This window comes from Rosa rugosa, chromosome 4 (genome assembly GCF_958449725.1).
Source record: "Rosa rugosa chromosome 4, drRosRugo1.1, whole genome shotgun sequence".
NCBI classification, from domain to species: domain Eukaryota; kingdom Viridiplantae; phylum Streptophyta; class Magnoliopsida; order Rosales; family Rosaceae; genus Rosa; species Rosa rugosa.
The window spans coordinates 27020518-27041745 of record NC_084823.1 but is presented as its reverse complement, the minus strand read 5'-3'; the positions used below and the strand labels follow the sequence as shown (position 1 = coordinate 27041745).

The 21228-nt window shown below is 38.0% G+C and overlaps 4 protein-coding genes and 1 long non-coding RNA gene across 5 annotated transcripts; 4 read left to right on the top strand and 1 right to left on the bottom strand.

Annotated features, from left to right (window-relative positions):
- The first annotated feature begins 1708 nt into the window (after positions 1-1708).
- On the top strand, positions 1709-5321 carry LOC133741725 (uncharacterized). Its single transcript, XM_062169441.1, has 4 exons — positions 1709-2129; positions 2219-2382; positions 2578-2678; positions 3720-5321. Exons 2-4 carry the CDS (start codon positions 2277-2279, stop codon positions 5319-5321), a joined length of 1809 nt encoding a protein of 602 aa, XP_062025425.1. The 5' UTR covers positions 1709-2129; positions 2219-2276.
- Positions 5322-5446: 125 nt separating this feature from the next.
- On the top strand, positions 5447-9421 carry LOC133744575 (uncharacterized). Its single transcript, XM_062172666.1, has one exon. It carries the CDS (start codon positions 5447-5449, stop codon positions 9419-9421), a length of 3975 nt encoding a protein of 1324 aa, XP_062028650.1.
- Positions 9422-14838: 5417 nt separating this feature from the next.
- On the bottom strand, positions 14839-15577 carry LOC133744574 (uncharacterized). Its single transcript, XM_062172665.1, has 3 exons — positions 15496-15577; positions 15182-15372; positions 14839-15070 (listed from the first exon to the last, which is right to left on the bottom strand). Exons 1-3 carry the CDS (start codon positions 15562-15564, stop codon positions 14839-14841), a joined length of 492 nt encoding a protein of 163 aa, XP_062028649.1. The 5' UTR covers positions 15565-15577.
- Positions 15578-16255: 678 nt separating this feature from the next.
- Positions 16256-17987, top strand: LOC133744572 (3-isopropylmalate dehydratase large subunit, chloroplastic-like). Its single transcript, XM_062172664.1, has 5 exons — positions 16256-16904; positions 16994-17164; positions 17342-17494; positions 17599-17667; positions 17946-17987. The coding sequence occupies exons 1-5, from the start codon at positions 16692-16694 to the stop codon at positions 17985-17987; spliced, it is 648 nt and encodes a 215-aa protein (XP_062028648.1). The 5' UTR covers positions 16256-16691.
- A 683-nt stretch (positions 17988-18670) lies between these two features.
- Positions 18671-20401, top strand: LOC133741998 (uncharacterized). The gene is made up of 4 exons (XR_009862312.1): positions 18671-18857; positions 19721-19855; positions 20062-20156; positions 20319-20401. It is a non-coding gene; the product is annotated as an uncharacterized LOC133741998 (long non-coding RNA).
- Positions 20402-21228: the final 827 nt, after the last annotated feature.

Genomic DNA, 21228 nt, shown 5'->3' with positions numbered 1-21228 from the left:
AATAGTTGCTCTAGTTGTTCCAGGTGTATGTATACAAAAGGTGTTAGCCTATCAAAAGTTGGTCATGGAGTCTCTCCAAAAACATTGCTTGCTGCAGTTCTATCTATACAAAAAGTGGTGCAGCAACAAATAGTAATTCAGCAGGGAATAAAATTTAGAAAAGGAGACTGAAACAGTGAGCACTGACCAGGATCACACTGCTTATAAAATTTCTTCAAAATCTGCAAACAAAAATCGAGAGCAAGGAAAATTCATACTCAATATCCAGAAATTTACTAAGAGGAGGAAACCAATTGGAAACTGGAAACCAATAGTGAAGTGATACATAATAAAGGATACAGTTAAGTGATATCAAATCCTTTATTATGCATCACTTCACTGTTTAGGTAATACAAACCCAACAGAACAGCATTCACTGACTATAAATATCCCATAGATTCATTTGAAAGTTAAACACTAAGTATGAATCTGTAACTCATATCAATATCAGCAAAAGAATAATGCAATAGAAGGGAACAACAGTGAACTACTGAAGTTCATGTATAGAATTAAGCTTTGAAATTAAGAATATTGCAGAAGATTAACAAAAAGGCATCAATGACACTACTAAGGGACATGTATGTTAACTGTATACAAAAGTGCACATGATGAGGCATCAACCAAATGTTAATACAAAGAAAAGAACCAAGTTGAGAAGGTAACTTAATTGCAGAAGTTACAGAATTCTACAAAACATAGCACTTATCAGAGGATTCCAGTAATAAAGTTAGGACTACTTGCAGCAACTGCCCCTAAAAAGTCATCAATCCTCATAAATAAGCCAGGAAGGTCTAAATCCCTACATCTTCAATAATTCCCAGAAAGAACACGAATCAAAAAAAAAAAAATTCATAGAAACAAAACGACTTAGTTTAATTTCAACGATCAATATCAAGGAGCGATGATTAAGGAAAAGAAGAGCAAAGAGAGAGCCGGGAAAAAAAAAACAATGCCGTGGCTCATCAAGAGCAATCACAAAATGATTCAAAACCTCATTTCTTATCATCAACTATTCTAATCCTTCACCCATCAAATACAGCACCCAGAAAGAATTTCAAATCACATTCTCACAAAGTCACAAATAACTTCCACTTGTCCTATTTTAAAGCGAGAAATATACTTAAATGAGAAAAGTCACAGAATACTCAATCAACCAAACACAGGACCAGCTACTTGATCATATTTGAAAGCGAGAAATATACTTAAATGAGAAAAGGCACAGAATAAAAGATTGAAGTCTCACCTATGAAATTCGAGATGAAACTAATTTCCCTTCTTCCCTTTTCTATTTGAATGCCTCAGACTTTACAAAGACTGCAAATTATGGAAAATCAAAAGTTATTTAGAGATAAAAAAAAAATTAGTTCTAACATCAGAAATTCCCAGCATTGTCTTTAGTCACAAATTCCCATAAAACAGAAATTGTTCTCTCTGTTGTTTTAAATAAAGCTGGCAGCCAATTTTCACTTATACTATTTAAGATTACTCTTAATGCTTCAGGTGTTTGAAGATCACATCTTATTGATCCCCACTTACTCAGAATCCACTAATAAATATGGTTCAGAGCACGATAATTATGAAACCAAACCCAAAACCTCTCTAAGAAAACCAAACTCCAATAGCTCACTTTCAAAAAAAGAGGAAATAAAAAAAAAAACTCACCACCAAAAGACACTAATCAAACTTGTTAAGAACACTAAACAAAGAAAACAGCAAAGAAAAGTTACCTCTAGCAAAAACTTCAAAATCAACAGACCAACAAAAAAAAAATCAAACAAAAACAGATAGCAGCAGCACACATTCCAATTTCACACCAGCACTTCAAGTATAATCATATCAAATCAAGGAAGACACACAAAAATTCATCCAATCAAGGAAGCCACTATCTAATGTCTGAGAAATAAAATAAAATAAATAGAAAGAAATATAATCCGATAAAAATACCCATTGCAATTGAACAGCCTTAATTTAACAAGTCGAGGTTGTTTGATCCAAGGAGAGATTGAGAGGGCTCGGTCCGACGAGTCGAAGCAAATCGAAGCCATTAGAGACGAAATTGAGACTTTGAAGCTGGAGATTGAGAAAGGAAGGTAAAAAATCGAATCCTTTTTCGAATTCGTGAGAGAATTATGAAATTGCTGAGATTTGGATATGAAAATTTGAATCTTTTGACATGTAGGACTGCGGTTGAGATTGAGAAGAAAACACGAGCTAGTAACCTTGAGCATCGTCAAGCTATGGAGAATTATATGGCTAAGTTGGCTCTCGAAATCGAAAAACTTCATGGGGAGTTGGCAAATGCAGAGAAGAGAGCAAGGGCTGCAGTAGCAGCTGCAAATCCAGGTGATTGTTCCCCTTCAACTTGAGTGTTCTTTCCATTGAGCTGTCAATTGTTTTTGAGATTGCTTTTGATGCTATAGTATTTGAATTCCATCATCTGTGAAATAGTAAAATTCACGTGGGGATAATGTAGATGTCTTAATCCTCTAGATTTAGATATCCCAATGCTGCAACATGTGAGTTTATGATAAGCTTCAGGTTGTTGTTTGGTTGCAGGTTCTGGGTACCCTATGGCTTATGGCAATGCCGAAATGCTATATGGAGGAAATGCATACCCTGACCCCTATGCCATGCATCAGGTAAATGACCTTCGCGTCTTGATGTTTTCCTTAAACCGTTCTTATTGCAATGTCTCTTACGGCTCATTAAGGTTGAAATTTTAGGAAAATCTGAGACTATAACCAGAATGCAACGATCTCTGTAATTGTGGGTATTATTACAAAGTACGTATGATAACATGGAGGTCGGGGTGAAAAGTTGTCCTGCATGATTGTTTTCACCAGATGGATAGCGAGTCACAATGATATGTTTCCAATTTGATTAATCAACTGTCAGGAAACACAAGTGTCTGGTTTGATCATGATGACTAGGATCATTTGTATCTTAAGATCTCCATAGACTAGCAAGAATGAACTGCTTTGAGGTGAAGCATGGTCATCTAAAGATAAAAAACAGAGATTGAAGCTGTTAAATCTTGAAGGTTAAAAGATAACAAGGAAAACTTTGGCTCTCTTACTTGGAAACATTGCCCAAAATTACTGTAAGGTGCTATACAAAAAACATTTTTACTTGCAGTTGCATTTTCACATATACCTGTAATGTGCAATTTAGATGATCCACTGTACTTAAAAATCTAGCTCAAGTACCATCAATAAGATATAGGTATAGTTTAGGTAATATTTCTAATTTAAAAAAAAATAAAATACAAAGTGAAAAAAGTAAGATGCCAAGAACCCGATTTTGTCAACATTTACAAAGTAAAGTTTGGAATTTTTTTTTTTTACTTTTTTTTTATATTTACAAAGTAAAAAAAGTAAGAAAAAAGAATAAAAGAATAAAAGAATAAAAGAATAAAAGAAAAAAGAAGAACCCAATTCTTTGTCAATAATGGTGACAGCAAATGGTATATGGAATTTCATCCTATATCCATTGAACAGAGCAAAGTATAATCCTTCAGGTACTATTTGTGATTTTTTCTTTAAAAAAATAAAATACAAAGTGAAACAAGTAAGATGCCAAGAATCCATTTTTATACATTAACTTCAAAGTTCATTCTCATCATTTTTAATTTATTGAATTATGTTTTTACTAACCACGAGTCCCTTCTCTTTCGGAGTTAGGGTTTGAGAGTACACGAGGGTTTTCTTGAAGTTCGATCACAAAGTGCCGCCGCATCTGCATATTCAGGAATCTCAGGTCAACCACGGTGCATGTGGGGGTTCCTTCTCGCTCTACAGTGGGTGTGGTCGGCTTTTGAGACAGTTGTGCTCAGCATGGAGGAAGTAGTGGGTGACTTTTCTCGGCGCCTTGCTATCCAAGACGACGACGATCTGGAAGTCATAACAGTGGATGATCCCAAATCTTTGATTGCTGAGAGATTTTGGCTTGTGGGGAAAGTCCTCACTAGCAAGAAGATTAACGTGGAATCGTTCAAACGGATTATTAGGAAGATTTGGTTGACGAAGGAGGAGTTTTCCATTTTGGAGTGGGAGAGCTCGGAGCGATTTGTCTTCTCCTTCAAGTCTGATGGGGATCGACTCCGAGTTTTACAAGGAAGTCCATGGTCGTTTGATAATTCTTTGCTGGCTTTGGTATCTTCAGACGGAATGGTCGACCCGGGGGTTGTTGACCTAACAAGCCAAGACTTTTGGATAAGAGTAAAAGGGTTGCCTCCTGCGCTGTTGACAGATAACATGGGAAGGAAAATTGGCAGTAGCATTGGGAGCTTTGTGTTGACGGATTCTACTGTTACTGGAGATGGAAGTGGGAGCTTTCTACGGTTGAGGGTGAAACTTCGTCTTTCTGATCCTCTAAGGAAAGGCATGCGTCTTCAGTTGAACCCAAGAGATACACAGTTAAGTAAGCTCACATTCGAATATGAGCACCTGCCTCACTTCTGTCTATTTTGTGGACTTTTGGATCATGTGGGTGCTACGTGCAATGCAAGAATAGAGGGAAGGATAACTGAGGAAAAATACGGTAGGTGGAAGACGTTGTCTAAAGATGTCTACTCAATTGATTTATATGGTCAGTTACATGGGCGTTCTTTTGGCCTACTACCTAGCAAGAAGGGGTGGTCAGTAAGAGCCCCTGAGCTCAATGTGTGTGGGTCAATACGTGGTAGGGAGGACGCGGAAGTCGGGGTGGATGAGGAGGATGAAAGAGGGGTACGTAGCCAAGGGTCGTTTGCTTCTTGTTATGTCAGGAAGTTTCGGAAACTTATATGGGAGAATCAAGTAGAGGAAGTGACAATGACTGATACCACTTTGGAGAAATCACAGAAAGATGGTGAGGAGGTTGGTAGGAGTTCAGAAAAGAACCAGGCAGACACTTTTTTGTTTAATGTTCCAATTTCGACCTGCAGCTTTGGGTTGAATAGTATTGGTAAGTCTACTACTGGAGAGAAGGGTGTTAGAGGTGGGGCAAATATTCAAGATGGGGAACACCTTGGCTCCTCCCCAAAGAAGAAAGGCCGAGGGAAGGGTAGGAAGATATCGGAAGATCCTGTAGACTTTAAAAAGAGCATGAAGAAAGGGTTTTCTTCCTCAGGGAAGGGAACGAAAGGTAAAGGCTTTGCATTTTCCTGTTCCCCAAGTAAGCGGCTTGCACTTGGTTCTTCGAAAAACCTGTTGAAGAAAAAGAGTGGAATTACTGAAAGTTCTAGTTCCGGGATGGGGACGAAAGTGGTGGGTTCCGACACTCGGACCCACCACGAACAATGAGTCTACTAAGTTGGAATGTGCGCGGGCTTGGGAACCCGTCCACATTCAACGCCCTTAAGAAACTTTTGAGGGTACAAGATCCCGATTTTGTCTTCCTTATGGAGACAAAAAAGAAGAAGGCTGCAATGGAGAAGATTTGTGGGTCACTAGGGTACGTGAATTGTAAAGTGGTAGAAAGAACGGGGAAACAAGGAGGGGGTTTGGTGTTTTGCTGGAAGGACAACTGGACTGTTCAAGTGATTGACGCTACGACAGGTTTTATTGATGTACTGGTGTTCATTGAAGGAAAGCAAGTGAGATTGACGGGTTTTTATGGTAACCCAGCAACTGGGGAGAGACATCACTCTTGGGAAGTTTTACGCCGCTTGTCACACTTATACCCTCATGTTGCTTGGTTCGTTTTCGGTGATTTTAATGAGATTATTAACACTGAGGAGAAGTGTGGGGGTAGACTGCGACCATCATCTCAAATTGACAGATTTAACCGGGTTATTGATGATTGCCTTTTACAAGGTGTTGATTTTTCAGGGCCATTGTTTACCTGGAGTAATGGTAGTGTGCATGAGAGGTTGGATCGAGGGTTGATGAATAATAAAGCTGCTGATGATTTCCCAAAGGTGCATGAATGTCATTTGGAAGTTGGAGCCAGTGATCACTTGCCACTAATCTTTGATTTCGTTGGGCGCGGGCTTCCAAAGAAAAATATGGGACGAAGACGATTTCTTTTTGAAGGGTTTTGGATTAAAGAACAAAGGTGTGGGGAAATTGTCAAAGAGGTTTGGGAGGATGAAGCAAATGCGCACACTAATCTAGTCACAAAGCTTAATAAGTGTGCTGAGGAGCTTTCTAGGTGGAATAGGAATGTCATAGGCCATGTGCCAAAGAAGATTGCAGCTTTGAAAGTTTCCCTGCAGAAGTATCCGATTGATGTCCAAAATGCTGAAGACAGAACACAACGTGCTTTAATTAAATATGAGTTGGAAAAGTTTGCAGAGTTTGAAGAGGTCATGTGGAAGCAAAAATCTAGGATCGATTGGCTACAGGAGGGGGATAAAAATACAAAATTTTTTCATGCCTATGCAAAGGGGCGTGGAAAGCAAAATAAAGTAACCGGAATCTTTGATGAACATGGTATGTGGTGCGAAGATTTGCAAGAAGTTCAGGATGCTTTTGTTTCATATTTCTCCAATCTTTACACTACGGAGGGGTGTGCCAACCTTGATCTGATTTTGGATAAAATCCCTCGCCGGGTCTCTGATGAGGTAAATGTGAAATTATTGAAGAAGTTCGAAAGATGGGAGATTGAGTTTTCTTTGAAGCATATGGCAGCACAAAAATCGCCAGGCTTCGATGGTATGTCTGCATTATTCTTTAAAACTTATTGGCCTATTGTGGGTGATTCGGTTTGTGCTTTTTGTCTTGGGGTCCTCAACGATGGGCGAGCTATTGAGGATTTCAACCATACCCTCATTTCTCTTATTCCTAAATGTCTAAGTCCCAAAAATGTAACTGAGTTTAGACCAATCAGCTTATGTTCCATTATCTACAAGCTAATTTCGAAGACGGTGGCAAATAGACTAAAGAAGCATCTTCCGGACATAATTTCCTGTACTCAGAGTGCATTTGTACCGGGAAGAAATATTCAAGATAATGTGATTGCGGCGTTTGAAACTGTCCATACAATCCGAGTACAGAAGACCACGGCATCACCAAAGATGGTTCTCAAGTTAGATATCAGTAAAGCTTATGACAGGGTAGAGTGGGGGTTTCTGGAAAATGTCATGCGGAAGCTTGGGTTTGGGGAGAGATGGGTTAAATTGATTATGAAGTGTGTCAATTCCACTTCCTTTTCGGTTTTGTGGAGAGGACAACCGGTTGGACAGTTCCGGCCAACCAGAGGCATTCGTCAGGGGGATCCGTTGTCTCCGTATCTGTTTCTGTTTGTCTCTGAAGGGCTTTCTGGTCTGCTTCAACATGCTGATTACTCAGGTCTGATTCATGGAGTGCGGGCTGCTCCTACTGCACCTTCAATTTCCCACCTACTTTTCGCGGATGATAGTCTTTTATTTGTAAATGCAACTGTAGAAGAATGTGTGTCTTTGAAACAATGCCTCCTCCTTTATGAGTGTGCGGCTGGGCAGCGCATAAACTTTCAGAAATCTGCCCTTTCCTTTGGGCCGAATGTTCCTGAACGGTTGAAAGATGACGTCAAAGTTATTTTGGATGTGCCAGTGGTTGAGTTCCATGAAAAATATCTTGGTTTGCCAACAACACTTGGAAGAAACAAGATTGATGCCTTCAAGAAGTTGAACGAAAGGCTTGCTATACACATACAGGGATGGCAGGGAAAGTTCCTCTCAAAAGCGGGTAAACTTGTGTTGATCAAAGCGGTTGCTCAAGCAATTCCCACTTATTCTATGAGTGTTTTCCAGCTACCTGTCGGTGTGTGCAAGAAATTCCAATCCAAGGTTAGCAAGTTTTGGTGGGGGAAAGGAGGTGAGACTAGAGGCATTCATTGGTGCAGTTGGGATAAGCTCTGTAAAAGAAAAGATGAGGGAGGACTTGGGTTTCGAGACTTGCAAGCTTTTAATCAAGCTATGTTGGCTAAAACTGTGTGGAGGATCTTCTGGGGGAAACGTTCTTTAGTCAGCTCTTTACTCCAAGCCAAGTATTTCCCGGATACTTGTTTTCTTAATGCAAGGCTAGGACGAACCCCTTCGGCTATTTGGAGAGGCATATTGTGGGGTAGACAGGTGATTGAGCTGGGAACTAGATGGAGAATCGGAGATGGTAGGAGAGTGAGTATCATGTCGGATAAATGGTTGCCATGCCCGGTTAATTTCAAGGTTGTGACTCCCTTGCAAATACCAGCTCAGCAGAAGGTAGAATCGTTATTCACAGACTCAGGAGCTTGGAATGTACCAATGGTTAAGTCTCTGTTTCTCACACATGAAGCTGATATGATACTAGGAATGCCACTGGGACTTAGAAGCATCCCTGACAAATTGGTTTGGCACTACACAAAGAATGGAGTTTATAGCGTGAATTCTGGTTATTGGGTAGCTAGAGATCTTCAGATTCGTCAGAGTGGCTCTGGAGCTGGGTCTAGTTACAATGGCAGTAAAGGAATATGGGAGAAAATCTGGAGAATAAATGCACCGCAAAAAATCAGGGTATTCATGTGGAGAGCAATACATGGCTTTCTCCCATGTGCAACGAATCTACAACAAAGAAGGATTCTTGATGACCCTAGCTGTTGGTTTTGTAGGGGCCCTCTGGAAACAGCTTTGCATGCTTTGTGGGACTGCCCAAAAGCCAAGAAGACATGGAAAAAGACTTTTTTGAATGGGGTGTGTAAGGTGTGGCAGCTGCCTACTTTCTTGGACCTTGTCCACCACGTTTACACTATAGCAAATGAAACAGAGTTTGAGTCCTTTTGTTTTACCGCTTGGTGGATTTGGCGCAACAGAAACCTTGGTAGACATGGTGAGAAAATAAGGGAACCAGCTGAAGTTGCACAATTGGCGTCTGAATGGCAAAATGAGTATGCGAGCTTGAGTTGGACCAAGTCCGGGGGAGAGGTTGGGATTGACCAAAATAAAGTTGTCTGGAACCCACCACAACAGGGACATATTAAGATGAATTTTGATGGAGCTTGTGACTTGAAGAATGGGATATGTGGGCTGGGCGTTGTCTTCAGAGACCACCTAGGTGGTTTGAAAGGTGCATTGGCTGTCCCACAAGTAGGCAATCTTTCTCCTAGGTCGGTAGAAGCTCTAGCACTTCTCCACGGGCTTCGTTTTGCTGCTCATGTTGGCTTCTCCAATATCGAGATCGAAGGTGATGCTCTCTCAGTCATCAACACGTTGCATGATAGTTCGGAGGATCTTAGTTCTGAAGGCCATATTATTGATGAAGTTAAGTCTTTAGCTCAGTCTTTATTTATTTGCAGTAGTCACTTTGTGAAACGTGTTGGCAATCAGGTTGCCCACCGTTTGGCAAAAGAGGCTTTAAAAGTTAGTTATCCTTTGCTTTGTTTGGAGTCGGGGCCGTTGTGGCTCCATGAGTCTGTCAGTAAAGATTTCCAGTGTGGAGTCTAGTGTGGTCGATCTTGTGTTTTGCACAGATGATTGATCCTTAAATCGTTGTAAGCAGTTCATATTAATGAAGTTCACTCTTGATCAAAAAAAAAAAAGATGCCAAGAATCCCATTTTGTCAATAAATACAAAGAAAAGTTAGGAATTTTTTAAATTTTATTTTCACATTTACCTGACCAACAAACTCTACCAAGCACCCACGGATCAAACAAACCAAACACAAAACCCAATTTCACAATCGAGGATCAAACAAACCAAACAGAAAACCCAATTTCACCAAAAAAACAAAACAATGGAAAAACCCAGAAATCTGAAACCCCCAATTCCCATCCAAAGACCACAACTTTAAACAAAACCCACAATAACCGAGCCCAGAAAAATTGAATTGAGACAATATTTCATAAATTCGAAACCCCCAATTTCCTCCAAAGACCACAACTTTAAACAAAACCGAGCCCAGAGGAACTCGAATCGAGACAATATTCAGATTCGGATGCAATCAGACCTGAGAATTAGGTGAGAGAATTACCGGATTAAAGGTTCAAACTTTGGAACCCTAGCTTGAAATTATCGAATTCAATTGGATTGACTGGGCGACGACTCTATGCTTTAGGGATTTGCCTCCGATCTATCTCCGATTTCTTTGTCTCTCTCTCTCTCTCTCTCAATCTCTCGATCGTTCTTGATAATTGAAAAAGATGACTCAGGACCGTAGAAGAAAAGGAAATCAACGGGAAGAAAGGATATATCCAAGGCACTAAAGGCAGTGGCAGAGTTGTAAACAAATTTCAATCGAGGGCAAAATCGCTAATTCAAAATAAACAGTGTCGAGGAACAGTTGAATGAACGGTACTAGGAACAGTGTTTCGACTTTAGATGTATGTATAATAACTAGAAAATTCTCCCGCGCGATGCTGCGGGTTTAATTTTTTTTTTTCTCCCCTGAAATCTTGATCTACATAATATAATACAATTATAATTTTACATATTACAAAAATTGGTATTTCAATCGTAAAGAGAAAGATTCAGCTAACACCTGGTATTTTAAGCAAGCTGGTATCAGGAAATAATGCCTGTCAAAGTATGACATAAAGAAGAAGGTTCTGAATGCAGTGAAGAAGAGAGTGGTTTTACGAATGAACTATTCTTAAATTAAATGTCTTAAATGATAGTAGCTTATCCGAGTCTGCAATACCGTAAAGCATGAAAGATTTATCCCTCTCCCTAATGGTTGAGTAAGTAAAGCCCCCCTTCTCCGACAAATTCGTTTAAGTCCGAAAGGCTTGTTTTTGTCCGACATCCCTTCTTTTCTACAATGGGGGTTTAGCACTTATCTAATTCATTGGCAGAGTTTCATATATTATTGAGTATATGTTTGCCCACTGATTGTTTAGTAAACTATCTAATCAGCACCCTAAATAGATCCAAGTTAATAAATAATAAAAATAAAAAACCCAACAAAAACAAATGACAAAATTCCAATTGTAACCAAAACATATGTATGTTTCACAAAACGCACCTAGACCATCAATTAAATAACACACAGAGACAACAAAACAAAGCTTCTAGACGACCAAATTTCTTCTCTGTCTATATTGCTTTAAAGGTTGAACGAAACGTTAATTCTAAGAAACAAAATCAAAGCCTAAAACTTCATTCCAGGAGTATGGAATCTAGCATAAAACAGTGAATGTCGATCTTGATGGTCTTCCCGAAGACACAAAGAATTAGGGATTCTGCTTATATATTGTGGGGAAATGGCAGCATGGTAATTCAGAGAAAATCGAGGGCAATACCGTCATTTCGCACCCTTAAGAACAGTTGAATGAACATGGATGAACAGTTAAGGGATTCGGATTTAGATTATAGTATAATAATAATAATGGCATGTAAAGTTGAGAAAAAAAAAATAAAAACAAAACAAAAGAAAATAACAACCTCTTAGGAACCATTAGCATTTTAAAAAACATAGTGATTCTCACCAAAAAGAGTTACACAACATAGCTTGTTCAGATGAGGTAAGTAACTTTTGTTTGCTCTGTAACCATGATAAATATATAAGTAAATTACATGCAAGTGTCATTGTAAAACTTTAATTAGTCATAAGGTCATCAAGTTTTTTTTGTACACATAAGGCCACTTACATCTTCAAATTATTTCCTCTATGACGATTTTGTCCTTTCACCTAACAAAACCAATTGCATCTGGCTTTACAATTAAATTGCAGATCTCTCTCCTCTCTCTCTCTCTCGTTCGCGATTCAAGAGTCGATGTCTTGGTGACTCGCACCGGAGCCGGAGCCTCAGCCCGATCTCTCATGTTATCCTCCAGTGGCGGCGGCGAGGCACCGGCTACTCCCATGGTGGTCCGACCAGCTTTCCTTCGTCGAAGGCCTTCTTTCAAAACCCTAGGGTCGTCGTGCTCGGCACCAACATGGCTAAGGTCATCAAGAGGCTTGAGGCCAGGTACAACATCGAGATCAAGAACGTGGTGGATCTGAACCAACTCAGTATCTTCCGATTTGCTACTAGTATCTTCTGATTTGGCCAAGCCATTACCAATATCTTCCGATTTGTCCAAATCTCCGACCTCCACCGCTCAGAACCTTCCGGCAAAGGTACTTCACAAATGGATTATCCTACTTTTTTTTTGTTCTGTAATTTGAAATTGGAGCATGAATTGGATAGTTGAGTTTCAAAATTGTTTGATTTTCAAAGTGAGATGATCGATCTGATGAAATTTGTATAGATTGTGGCAATAATCAGCACATCTACTTCTTTGTTTTCAGAAAACAAAGAAAATTTCAAAGCTGGTAGTTGCTTCAAAGAATGCTTGTGTTCAGTATGTTAGATTGCCATTCATGAGTTTCATTTGTATATTGATTTTGAGATACACTCTGAAAATGTTACTTGAACAGTTTTGAAAGGCTACTATTACTGTCAAACAAACCTATTGTTAGTTCTTTTATTTTTTCAAGATAACTAATATACTGTGAAAAAAAAAAAACTACTAATACTGTTTGTAAATGCTACTAGCATGCTTTTGAAAAACTATTATCGATGCCAAACAAACCTACTGTGCATTTTTGTTAGTTACTCTATATGTTTTCATTCATGTCAAAACTAGAAGCTAATAATCAAGTTGATCGAGTTTTAGATTCATGTGTTTTCATTCACGCCTGTCTACTGATCTTTGTCATAACTCTGTTCTTCTAAAATTTCTTTCATTTTTTGTTGCAACTGGTAGCTTTTTATAATTGTTCTAGTGGTCTTTCAACGTAGTGATAGTAGCTTTCTATCCCTATGTTAGTATATTTTCAATCTGATGTCAGTAGCTTTTCTGTTTTCATTTTGATTCATTTCAAGTGGCCTTTTGTTAATAGCTTTTAGTTTTTATTTCAAATACTGACATTTTGTTGTATCTTTGTTCTTGTAGAATTCTTCCCCTTTGCATTTGTAGTGGTAGATTTCGAAACTTAATTTGGATATTGAAGTCTCCATTGGCCAAGAGAACATTCGACTAACCAAGAAATGTGGAAATGAAGTCTCGTGTTGAAGGTGGCAAAATTATGCCTATGGGATTAGGGCGTCACCATTGAATAATGATAGTAGCATTACAACATTGACAATAGTTTTATATAACTATTGTAATAGATTTTCACAACTATGTTAGTGGCTTTTTACAATTATAGAAGTAGCTTTTTACATAGTTATATCATTGTTGAACCTTGGATACTTTTTGTATCATAGAATATGATTTCTTTTCTCGATTGTAGTAGCATTTTTATTTTGGTTGTATCCTTTACATTTCCATAGCTTTGTTAGTCTCTAAGAATAGCTTTCTCAGTTGGTTATTGCTTTTGGCATTGATGAGAGTAACTTTTGGTGATGGTGAGAGTAGCTTTTGGTATTGGTGACAGTAGCGATTGTTGCCGGTGAGAGTAGCTTTTCGTATTTGTGACAGTAGCATTTGTTGGTGGGGATAATAGCTTTTGGTTTTGGGGAGCATAGGTTTTTTTTTTTTTTGTAAGGAGTAGCTTTTGTTGCTAGTGATAGTAGTTTTGTCACCTCACCGGAGGTTACCGGAAATCTCACCAGAGTAGTTTTTGTTGCTAATGACAGTAGTTTTTCTTGCTGGTGAGCTTTTGTGACCTCGCCGGAGGTTGCCGGAAATCTCATCAGAGTAGCTTTTGTTGCTAGCCACAATAGCTTTTGGTGTTAGTAACAGTAGCTTTTGTAGTCGCCGGAGTTCGCCGGAGGTCGGCCGGAGACCTCGCCGGAGATGAGAGAGAGAATGATTGTTGACTTTGTACTCTAGTGGCATTTATGTAAATATGTTGGTTTTTATATCTAAAATATAACACATTTTTTAATCTAGTGGCCTTATGAGGGAAAAAAACTAGTTGGTGGCCTTATGGCTAAAAAAACATTCAAAGATGCACTTATATGTAATTAACCCTAAATATATTATGGATGATACATTATTATATCTATTATACGCTTATGATTTTGAGTGCACCATTTTTGTCTCCGTTGTGATTAATTTCGCTTATATTAGTACATGTGCATCCTGCAAAATTTGGTAAGTTTTGAAAAAGATTTCCCCTAGGCACTCTCTTGGCACATCAATACCAGTAGGCTGTCTGGAGAGAAATCAGTTATGTAAGTGCAAGTTATGCACTATTCTGTCTTTGCAGGTTCTGAATTGTTTATTATATGGCCCACATAGTGGGTTCGTCATCGATGGGTGACGTCTGTCTCCCACCTATATAAGTTTGGGTCTCACTGGTATGTCGTGTCTAGAGGAACCTCGAAAGTTCAGTTTCATTTGTTTTGATCCATGTACCATGCATTTTGCTATATTGTATATAAGTATGGAATGCCCCCCTATTTGTTCATTTGTCATTTGTGGTGTGTTATAGTTACTTACTGAGTTTTTATCTCATTAGTGATTTGTTGTGGTTTCAGACACTAAAAATGAATTGAATGCTTAGAAGACTTGGTGGCAGCTAGTGGTTGTGTCAACGTCCCCAAGGATTAAAGTTCAAGTTTCTTGTTTGAGATTGTTCTAAATTTTAGAATGGAGCTTCTGCTACATTTAAAAAAAAAAAAATTTCAAATTAAAATGTATTTTGAAGCACTTCTTTATATCATTTTGACTTAATAAAAATACCATTTTCACCTCCAATTTTTGGGGTGTGACATTCCTTATTTTACCCTTGTTTTTAATCTCCTCATAGTGATTATCGGACCGGGGGGGGGGGGGGGGGGGATTTCATAATGGCATGAGCATGTTGCGTCTTGTTACTAAGTTTGGTACAAAGGAGGTTAGGTGTGATGCCCTACAACCCCTTTTCATCATTTGATACATTACTCTCCATTTAGTTTGTGTAGTTTATTTTATCTTCCATTTAGTGTAGTTAACACCAATACACATCGCAACCAGACTCACTTTCACTCATTTGTGAATACCATCTCGCTAGCCGTGGCTTCCAAAGTGCCAAGTTATTATTTAAGCGCACTTTTTCAGGGGGAGTGACATCTTCAAAACGATCTACTAGAACATAAGGATGAGCAGTTCTCCAAGATAAAGGATGGAACTTCATAACAATTATGAAACGAGCCAGATTGTGAATCTCACGTTTGACATACCTATTTGTTTAAAAGGGAAAAAAAAAGAAAAAAAATTAACAACAACAACATCAGTCAAAACACCTGTCAATATCCACGAATGGATGACAATAGAGAAACTTCATTACTTACTTTTCATGAATAAGACCTGATAAATAAAACAATTTAGCTCCATCATATATTTCAGTCCAGAACAAATGTTTTAAATTCTGCTTTGTCTTCCTCAGTTTCTTTGCATCTTTGAACTTATCAAGGTGAGTGAGAACTCCCATGACCTTTGGGAAGCCATGGACTTGCAATATATTAAGGAAATCAAATGTTTCCTGCAAAAGGAAATGAAGCGCATCACAAATTATCAGAATCCAAAAGTGTAAGAACAATATCCCACAATACACAGAAATGACACATTTATCTGAGTGGAAAGAGTAGAAGTGGGTTGTTCTCACCATTTCAAAACCATAGCTTCCATCTATAAGAAGCAATGCTAAATCAACAAATTTTGCGGCATCAATCATACCATTGATATCATTGGGGCACTGATCCACAAACTGAATCCGCCTGTCACTTGCTAAACTAAAAGAAAAATTGTAAAATGGCTACGTGCACTAGGCCAATAACCTCAACATACAACACTTTTTGCACAACGAAAAAAAAAAATTTGTTGTGTGATAAGGGAAAGTGAATCATACAACACGTTTAAAAAACTTGCATTGTATAAAGTTGTTAAAATTCTGAAGTTTTTAGCTAGAAGGTCATTACACAACACTTACAAGAATAATTTGTTGTGTGAATGAAAAAAAAAATAGCGGCAGATTTCCCTCTTAATTTGACTCAAATTTGGCTCAAAATTGGTACTACATAGTACAACAGAATAATTATATCTGTTGTATGAGAGTGACATGCAAAATATCATACAACAGTTTTTTACTCTGTGTTGTATGATCAAGAGGGAAAGGTTTGGATGTGCCTATGTTTGCCCCAAAATAGCACTCATTCCCCCCAAAACATATAGATTTTGATTGAAATGTATCTGGTGATTGATAATCCCACAACTGAATGACTTATTTGTGTTGTATAAACGAGTAATGCCTAACCTAGCGCCAAAATTGATACTTTGAGTTCACATAAGCGGGAACATTTAGAAGGCTGGCCCTTCATTCCATCACTTGTAAAAAAAAAAAAAAAAAAAAAGAAAGAAAGAAAGAAAGAAAGCAGGGGTCAGTTCACTCTCACGTTGTACACTCTCTCTCTCTCTCCCCGTCTCTCCCTCTCCCCACATCGCTCCTCTCCCTATCTCACTCTCAATCTTCTCTCACTCTCTTCTTCATCCAACTCTCTTCCTTACCCAGAAATCATAGTCTTCCTCTCTCTTTCATTCTGAAATCTCAAATAGGGAAACCCCCAATCTCAGATTCCCCAAAATCAAGTCGAAACCTCAATCTGAAACTCAAATTTCATTGACCTAACTCTCTTCTTCGACAAACCCCAACCAAAGCTCTTTCTTTTCGACAAACCCCGACCAAAACCATCTCTCCCTCTAGCTAGGTTATTCGATCTGGGAAATAGCGAAGGGAAGAAAACCTAATGGGTAGCCTCTAGGGTTCTTCAGATCTTTCAGCGATGGTGATTGTTGCTTTCGTCGATGGTTACAACTTTGAAAGCAAGTTGTTTGACATCGCCGGATTTGGGTCAATACAACTTTGAAAGCAACTTTGAAAGCAAGGATTTGGGTCTCTCTGCTTTCTCTTCCACGTCGCCGGCTTCATTTCCGAGATGCAAGAGATCGGTCTCCAAGAAAATCTGCTCCGTCATATCGCCACAGCAATCGGAGCGGAAGCCAGCCACTACTGGCTCGGTTAGTTTTTTCCATTGATTTGGTGCTCTGGGGTTAATGGGATTCTTTGTTTTCCAGTTTGTGATATTGGGTTTTGGTTGATTTTGCAGGTCAAGACGGGGATGACAATGACGGAGAAGATATTGGCTAGGGCTTCTGAGAAACCCCAATTGAGCCCAGGTGACAATGTTTGGGTTAACATTGATGTTTTGATGACCCATGACGTGTGTGGCCCTGGTTCATTTGGAATCTTCAAGAAAGAGTTTGGACAGAATGCAAAGGTAGCTTCATTTTTCAGCTAATAAGATCATTGCATTGATCACCATATAGACAATGTATGGTGTATATATATGTATATCGGTTCTTCCTTTCGTTTAGCCCATAGTCTTTGTCATCTTTGTATTGCTGCGTGTTCTGTGAAGTTATTTAATTGCTACTTCATTGTCTTGGCATTGTAGGTTTGGGACAGAGAAAAGATTGTAATCATACCTGACCATTATATATTTACTACTGATGAGCGTGCAAACCATAATGTGGATATCTTGAGGGATTTTTGCACGGAGCAGAACATCAAGTACTTCTATGATATCAAGGATCTTGGTAACTTTAAGGTGTGGATTTGAAGTTTAATTTTATGTCGATTTGCTAGTGTATATTTTCTTATGTATTATTCTGTTTTTGCATCAGATGTTAACTTTAGTTCACAATTTGGCAGGCTAACCCAGATTACAAGGGTGTATGCCATGTTGCTCTTGCTCAAGAAGGTCATTGCAGGCCTGGAGAGGTATTTTTCTTTAAAAATCCCACGATTTTAGGGTTTGTTGCATTCTCGTTAATAATATCACTAGTTCCTTCAATTTCTTCGTTTGCGGTTTTCACTTAAGAAGTTTGTGTACGTACAAATTCAGTTCTTCTCAGATTAGCTTCGATTAAAGAAATTTTTGTAGTGGGTTTGTGTTTGCATAGCTTTACTTGTCTGAAGTTTAGGATGTAGTGTTAACTTGTGTGCTTTGATGTTGATTTTTCTTTGTCTAATTTTTATCGGTGCTTCTGTATATGAAGGGTGCTAAAATGAAGGTCAGAAATCAACAAGGAGTCCGGTGATTTTCTAGTGAAGAGACCCACAGAGGAGGAAGAGACCGAGACTGGCAAAGAGCCGGATTGCATTTATGCTGTTATTCATGGATGGACTCCAATGTTAGCCCAATGTGACCCGGTTAGTTTTTGATTACATCCACCATATTGTTTCACTGTAACATGTGTTTGGCTGCTCATAATGGTACAAATAGTGTATTTATAGCTAATGACTATTGTGGACGTGTATATGGATTTTGTGAATCATTATTTGTATGAGTTTTGGGTGAGAAATATTTGGTATTGAAGTAGTGTAAATATGGTTTTGCACCAGCCGTACATGTACATGCTTTATTACTATATATGTGCATCTTATTGTTCTCAATTCTGAGCAAAGAAATTTTAGAACAAATGCCATTAATACTTAGGATTTTAGGGGTCCTCACTCTTTGTTTAAGCTCTTAACTTTTCATATATCCTCGGTACCTCAATTTCAAACTTAATGCTTCGATCTATATGGTCGGTAAAGGACTGTACCCTTTTTGGTGACCAATCTGCAGCTTTGCACATTCAGGTGCTTCCCTAAGTTATTATTTTCTTGTACACTTTTACGTGGATAATGTGTTTTGATGTTGATGGACTGACTTGTTCTCTATTAATGCAAAAAAAAGTGTCAAAGGCACAAATCTATTCAATTGGGTGTTGGGGCCATTCATGTCCTAAGATATATTGCTATATATGAATCTGTAGCTCCTGATAAGGACAAATCTGTTGTCGCTTTTGTACAATGAAAATTAGAATTTCATTGCAGTTCTTAATTCTTTTCAGATAATTCAAGTAATTCATTCCATGAGCTGTTTACTTGCAGGAACTTAAAATTGGGAAAGTCTGCGTATTCAAGTAAGTTGCATCTTGTTCTTCATTAGAATAGAGAGGGCTTTGGACTTTAGAGTAGTTAAAAGTGTACATGGGTCATAATAATGGCTCAAGCTTAGTTCAATACAAAGAAAAAAGATTATAAAAAAAAAGTACCTTCTGATTTTTGTTAAGTATTTGGTGAATACAAAGAATTATTGCTTGATGCTTAGAATTGAAATAGATTAAGGTTCAAATATTGCACACCATGTGTTCGATAGTATGCCTCAAAGACAACCACCAAGCTGAACTAGTGGGCTGTTCTGTTGTTTTCGAATAACCTATACTTCTTCTTTTAATCTCAGTTTTTGGCACCTTAAAATAGATTCTTCAATGATCGTTTTAAACTTGGTTTCATGCAAAATGAAGTTGAAATGAGATACTTATGATATTTTGAAGTTAACACAGTGTTTCAGGATTTCTGCAGAAATCAGCATTTTCTATCACTTTGGATCTCTGTTTGACCATTCATTTGAACTCCGAATAACTTGAAATTTTGTAAAATTGTGGCTTTACATGTCTAGTTCAAATCTGGAGAGTTGTGCTTGAAAGCACTAAAGGGATGATTGTTGGTGAATTTTTTTTTTTGCTACCACTTTTCTGAAAATTTCTGAAACTTGCAGCAATCTTGTTACAAAACAAATGATATTAGAAACTATTACACTTTTGTCAGTCCTCAGTCTTTAGCATGTTAAATTATACATGTAAAGCATGCTTTGAAAGTTAAACTTTAGTCCAAGAGGCTTACTCAACCTTATTGAAAAGGATTTCATGTTTTCATCTGATATATTTATTTAGAAACATTGGATTATCCTGCTTTATCTAATGTTGCTTTTTATCATTGTGAGGAACCTTGCTAATACTGAACACTCCTATCATGGGAGACTGCTGGGAGCAAAATCCCCAACTCGGAATCTTAGCTTAAAACCACCACAGACAGAACACTATGTTCCTACACTACTCTTCCACCTTTAGATGTAGATGTAAGTCTTTTTCTTTTGTCTTTCTCTGCAGCTTCTTGTATGTATCATTTTTAGTTGACATTTAGGTGATTGATGTTGTTACAGAAAAGAATTCAATGTTGGAAACGAATGTGGTAGTTGATTGATGTTTATGTCTTATTCTAGTTGCAGCAACAATAGCTAAATCTTATAAAGTAGATAATAACAACAATTTGTTTAACATTTAGGTGAGGTTCTTGCTGATATCTGGAAGGGAATATGAACAAGCTTTCGAAGCTAAATGCATTTGTGAAAGTCACTTAGTAGCCACATGCTCCTTCAGGTATTTCACTCTTACAGGTTGTGTGCATTACCACTTAGACTAGTTCGTGTTTGGTAGTCGTTTAGTTAGCCAGAATGCTGATCATATATGAATTATCTCCAATTAATGTCACTAAGTCTTGTGCTTTGGTGTTCTTACTGCTCAATTTTTGTGATCATGTAGGTTGTTCTACCTGTTTTTGTTTGTGCTGACAAGGATATTGAAAGCTTGGATGAAGTGAAGAGAGGTTTAAGGAAGAGTAGTTGTTCAGCATTTAATAATATTGTTCTCAATCTTATTCTTGTGTTTTAATGTATAGATGATTGAGAAATACTACATTTATAGTATATTTGATGCTTTAATGTATGGATTGGAGTACTTCATTGATGAATAGCATTTAGATTTCTTTCTAATATGGATCGGTATTGTTATTTAGACAACAATGGAGTATTAATTCCGCAAAATTCAGATTACACAATAATCAAGCAACAATTCACACAACAGACTTCTTATAACACACTAAAATTCAGTTGTCTGAACTAAATCATACAACAGTCATAGTCTACAAACTGAAGTGTGAGGAGCAATCACACAACAATAAAATTCAAATACATGTTGTCTGATGAGCTTGACCAACAACAGTTTGAAAATAAGTTATGTTGTATGAAGGATGCACCTGCCACGCACAGCATGGCTACACGACAGCTGTGCCCGGCATCTGCCGAGGGAAGGTACAACGCTGATAACAAAGAAACTGTTGACTGTTTGTGTTTCACACAACGGCTTTCCACCGTTGTGCCATTTTTCATCACACAACGCTCCGATACACAACAGAGATCGTCCAAATCACACAACGATTTTGGTCCGTTGTCTGTTAGCTTTTTTGGCCTAGTGGTGAGACACCAAGTCTCACACATGCACGGCTTTGGTCTCCCGAAGCCAAAAAGTAGCCAAGAACTCACCAAAATAAATTGGTAGGCTCAAGGCCTTATGGTACTTACAATGAAAAATGTGAGCAAATATTTGGGGGAATTGATTTTTGGTTTTGTAAATTAAAAACTAGGAAATTAAAATTTGCAAAAAAGTAAAGTGC

Excerpts from the sequence above, each read along its gene's own strand:
- LOC133741725 (XM_062169441.1), top strand. The coding sequence starts at position 2,277 with ATGGAGAATTATATGGCTAAGTTGGCTCTCGAAATCGAAAAACTTCAT. Across the intron at positions 2,383-2,577 it reads AGTAGCAGCTGCAAATCCAG|GTTGTTGTTTGGTTGCAGGT; the intron begins GTGATTGTTCCC and ends GATAAGCTTCAG. Across the intron at positions 2,679-3,719 it reads ACCCCTATGCCATGCATCAG|GGTTTGAGAGTACACGAGGG; the intron begins GTAAATGACCTT and ends TTTCGGAGTTAG.
- LOC133744575 (XM_062172666.1), top strand. The coding sequence starts at position 5,447 with ATGGAGAAGATTTGTGGGTCACTAGGGTACGTGAATTGTAAAGTGGTA.
- LOC133744574 (XM_062172665.1), bottom strand. The coding sequence starts at position 15,564 with ATGATTGATGCCGCAAAATTTGTTGATTTAGCATTGCTTCTTATAGAT. Across the intron at positions 15,373-15,495 it reads GAAGCTATGGTTTTGAAATG|GAAACATTTGATTTCCTTAA; the intron begins GTGAGAACAACC and ends TTCCTTTTGCAG. Across the intron at positions 15,071-15,181 it reads TCAGGTCTTATTCATGAAAA|GTATGTCAAACGTGAGATTC; the intron begins GTAAGTAATGAA and ends TTAAACAAATAG.
- LOC133744572 (XM_062172664.1), top strand. The coding sequence starts at position 16,692 with ATGGTTACAACTTTGAAAGCAAGTTGTTTGACATCGCCGGATTTGGGT. Across the intron at positions 17,165-17,341 it reads AGTTTGGACAGAATGCAAAG|GTTTGGGACAGAGAAAAGAT; the intron begins GTAGCTTCATTT and ends TTGGCATTGTAG. Across the intron at positions 17,495-17,598 it reads AGGATCTTGGTAACTTTAAG|GCTAACCCAGATTACAAGGG; the intron begins GTGTGGATTTGA and ends ACAATTTGGCAG.